Genomic DNA, 3,167 nt, shown 5'->3' with positions numbered 1-3,167 from the left:
TGTGCTCGACGATGCTCATGTACTCCGTGAGCGTCGAGACGAAGCAGATCAAGGCGTCCGCGATGATCCTCTACGACTTTACGAGCCGCACGCCCACGCAACGCAGCTGCGCGGCGCGCGCCGCCGTCGTCGCCAAGATCTTCATGTGCTGGACGATTTTCTTGATGCGCGTCACGAACGTCTGGTATTATCTCGACATCGCGTCGCAGCTGCTGGGCGATTCCGACGGGCCCATCAACCTCCTGCTGAACGCCGTCGCGCTCCAGTTCATCCTCGAGCTCGACGGCCAGGTGCTCATCGACATCCCCTCGGAGAACTCGTTCTGCTGGGCGAAGGACGAGGCCCGCATCGCCGCGTACATCGGGGCGCTCAAGGACGCGCGGCTCCGGCTCCGGCGCTGCGTCAAGAACTACCACGAGACGGGGCCCCTCGGCACGTTCTGCGCGGCGGCCGTGTCGTGGATCAACGCCGTCGGCACGGCCTTTTGCATCTTCTTCATCGGGCTGAAGCTCCAGTCGTACACGAACGAGGGCCGCTTCTCGACGGTCGACGACACGTGGCCCATCGGCGAGGACGGCGCGCACCAGACGAAGCTGACGCTGTTCTACAACTGGAGCATGTACGCGATACTCGGATTGCTCCTGCTCGACATGCACGCGTGCCTCCTCGCGGCCGACGCGGACTCCGCGACGGCGGCCGCGAAGCTCGCGCACGTCGTCGGCTTCGTCGTCGAGGTCATGATCCTGGTGAGCGTCCGCGTCGCCGGCATTCAGTTCGTCGTCCAGGAGCTCTTCTTCTACGGCATCAGCGCGGATAACAAGTACGTGGCGCCGCTCCGCTTCTGGAACGACGTCGACCCCCGCCCCAACCGGCCGGAGGCGGGGGACTACTCCTACTACGGCGCCGACGGAGCCGACGCCGCGGCGGACTACTACGGCGCGTGATAAACCCGCGAGGCATGGGTCTTCAACTTGCATTGTTTACTTCAGCGAGCCTGCCACAAGACTGCCACAAGCACCAAACTTGCTCAAACTGTCGGCCTGCGCCGTCCTGCGCTACTGTCGGCCTGCTGCGCCGTCCTGTGCTACTGTCGGCCTGCTGCGCCGTCCTGTGCTACTGTCGGCCTGCGCCGTCCTGTGCTGCCACTGCGCGCGCTCCACAACTTGGCAAAACATGTCCCGCGCCTCCGTCGTCGGCGCCTGCGCCGCAGCGGCAGGCGGCGCCCTCGCCATTGGCTTGCTGAAGCGCCAATTCGCGACGGCGACGCGCAAGACCGCCGGCGAGTGGCTGCGGGACCGCGTGCGCGTCGTGCCGCACAGCGTCTTGGGCACCCAGCTCAAGACCGGCGGCGTCAAGGTCGTGGCGCCCGCGCCGGAGGCCCGCGAGGTCATCGTCGACCCCGCGGGGTTGCCCTACGTGTCCGGCCAGCGGCCGCCGGGCGCCGCGGGCGCCGCGTCCGCGAGCATCTACAAGTTCCTGGGCCTCGCCGCGGCGCCCGCGTTCCCCGACGCCGTCGTCGCGGCGATCGCGCGGGCCGGCGACGCCAAGCTCCACGCCTACGGCGAGCGGAAGTGCGTCCACGTCGTCGGCCCGGACTTTCGAGAGCTGCGCGTCGACGCGGCGGGCGCGCGAACGACGCTCGCCGGCGCCTACGCGAACGTCTTGCGGGAGGTCGCGGACGCGGGCGCGGCCGTCGCGCGGCTCCTGCCCGTCAGCGGCGGCGTCTTCAGCGGGCACTGGGCCCTGGACATGCACCACCTGACGTTCGCGGCGCTCGCGCTCGCGTACGACGGCCTCGACGCGGCGACGCGGGCGAAGCTCGACGGCGTCGACGTCCTCATGTGCATCTTCGTCGAGGCCGAGCACGCCCAGTACTCCAGGGCCCTCGCGTGGCGCGCGGCGGCCTAGTCTTTGTGTCTGTGTCCACATGCCCCGCGGCGAGTGCCCGACGACGGGCCCGTAGTCTCGCGGGTCCCCACAGACAGTCGGACGGGGAGGGTGACGCGGCCTAGAAGCACGCGAGGGTCTCGGGGAGGAGGACGGCGCCGTAGGCGCGCCAGGCCGGCGGCGCGGCGGCGGCGGCGACGAGCGGCGCGTCGGCGAAGGCCCGGAGGCGCGCGTCGCCCGCGCCCGCGCGGACGGCGGCGGCCGCGAGCGCGCGGAGCTCGCGCGAGCCGCCGCGCTCGAGCGCGGCGACGAGCGGGGCGACGGCCGCGGCGGGGAAGGGCGCGAGCGCGCCGCGGTCGAGGAGCGCGGCGGCGTAGGCCGCCACGCGCGGGCCGAGGCGCCCCGCCTTGAGGAGCGTCGCCGCGGCGAAGGCCGCGAAGGGCGGCGTTTCGGCGCCCCCGTCGAGGAGCGCGCGGAGCGCGGCCGCGGCGGCCTCCGTCGCGCCGCCGCGGCTCGACACGGCGACCTCGAGGAGGCGCAGCGCGAGGCCGCCCCAGGCGACGCCGTCGGGCGCCGCCTCGACGGCGCCGCGGACGGCCCAGGCCGCGAGCGCGCGCCGCGGCGACTCCGCCGTCGCGTCGAGGCGCGACGCCGCGAACGCCGCGACCTCGAGCGCGTCGCCGGCGCCGGCCCGGGCCGCCAGCGCCGCGAAGAGGAGCGCCGCGACGTCCAGGGCGGCGTCGCCCGCCGCGTCGGCCGCCGCGAGGACGCCGCCGAGGTTCGCGTCGCCGAGCGCCCGCGCGGCCGCCGCGGCGGCCGCCGCGGCGGCGGGGCCCGCCGCGGCGGCGCCGCCGCGGAGCCCGAGGGCCCCGCGGTCGAGAGCCCCGCGAGCGCCGCGGGCGCGGGCGCGCGCGGCGCGCGCGCCGTCAAGGCCCGGGCCATCGCCTTAGACGCCGCGGAAACCGGCGGCGCCGCGGACCCGACGCCCGTGCCGCGCGGCCGGCCCGCGGCGCGGACGCCGCCGCGCGCGCGGACGCCGCCCGCGGCGCGCGCGCCGCCGGACGCGCGGCCGACGCCGCCGAAGACGCCGCAGAAGACGCCCAAGGCCAAGTCGCCGCGGCCGTCGCCGCGGCCCGCGGCGGCCCCGCGCGGGCCGTCGCCCGTGCCCGCGGCGGCCGCGGTGCCCGCGGCGGCCGCCGCCGCGCGCTTCGCGGTCGGCGACCGCGTCGACGCGGACTTCAACGAGGAGGGCGAGTACTACCCGGGCACGGTGGCCCGCT

The 3,167-nt window shown here is 75.1% G+C and overlaps 1 protein-coding gene across 1 annotated transcript in view; it reads left to right on the top strand.

Moving 5' to 3' along the window:
- AURANDRAFT_68588 (hypothetical protein) overlaps nucleotides 1–3,157 on the top strand; it is a gene marked incomplete at both ends in the record, with an annotated part of 3,691 nt that extends 534 nt beyond the window's left edge. Inside the window, 3 exons of the mRNA XM_009044294.1 lie at nucleotides 107–940; nucleotides 1,320–1,851; nucleotides 2,819–3,157. Of these exons, the coding sequence (XP_009042542.1) occupies nucleotides 107–940; nucleotides 1,320–1,851; nucleotides 2,819–3,157 (1,705 nt within the window). The remainder of the gene's footprint in view (nucleotides 1–106; nucleotides 941–1,319; nucleotides 1,852–2,818) is intronic.
- Between the last annotated feature and the right edge of the window lie 10 nt (nucleotides 3,158–3,167).

The sequence above is a fragment of the Aureococcus anophagefferens genome (genome assembly GCF_000186865.1).
Source record: "Aureococcus anophagefferens unplaced genomic scaffold AURANscaffold_229, whole genome shotgun sequence".
In the NCBI taxonomy this organism is placed as follows: domain Eukaryota; class Pelagophyceae; order Pelagomonadales; family Pelagomonadaceae; genus Aureococcus; species Aureococcus anophagefferens.
This window is presented reverse-complemented; position numbering and strand designations above follow the sequence as displayed.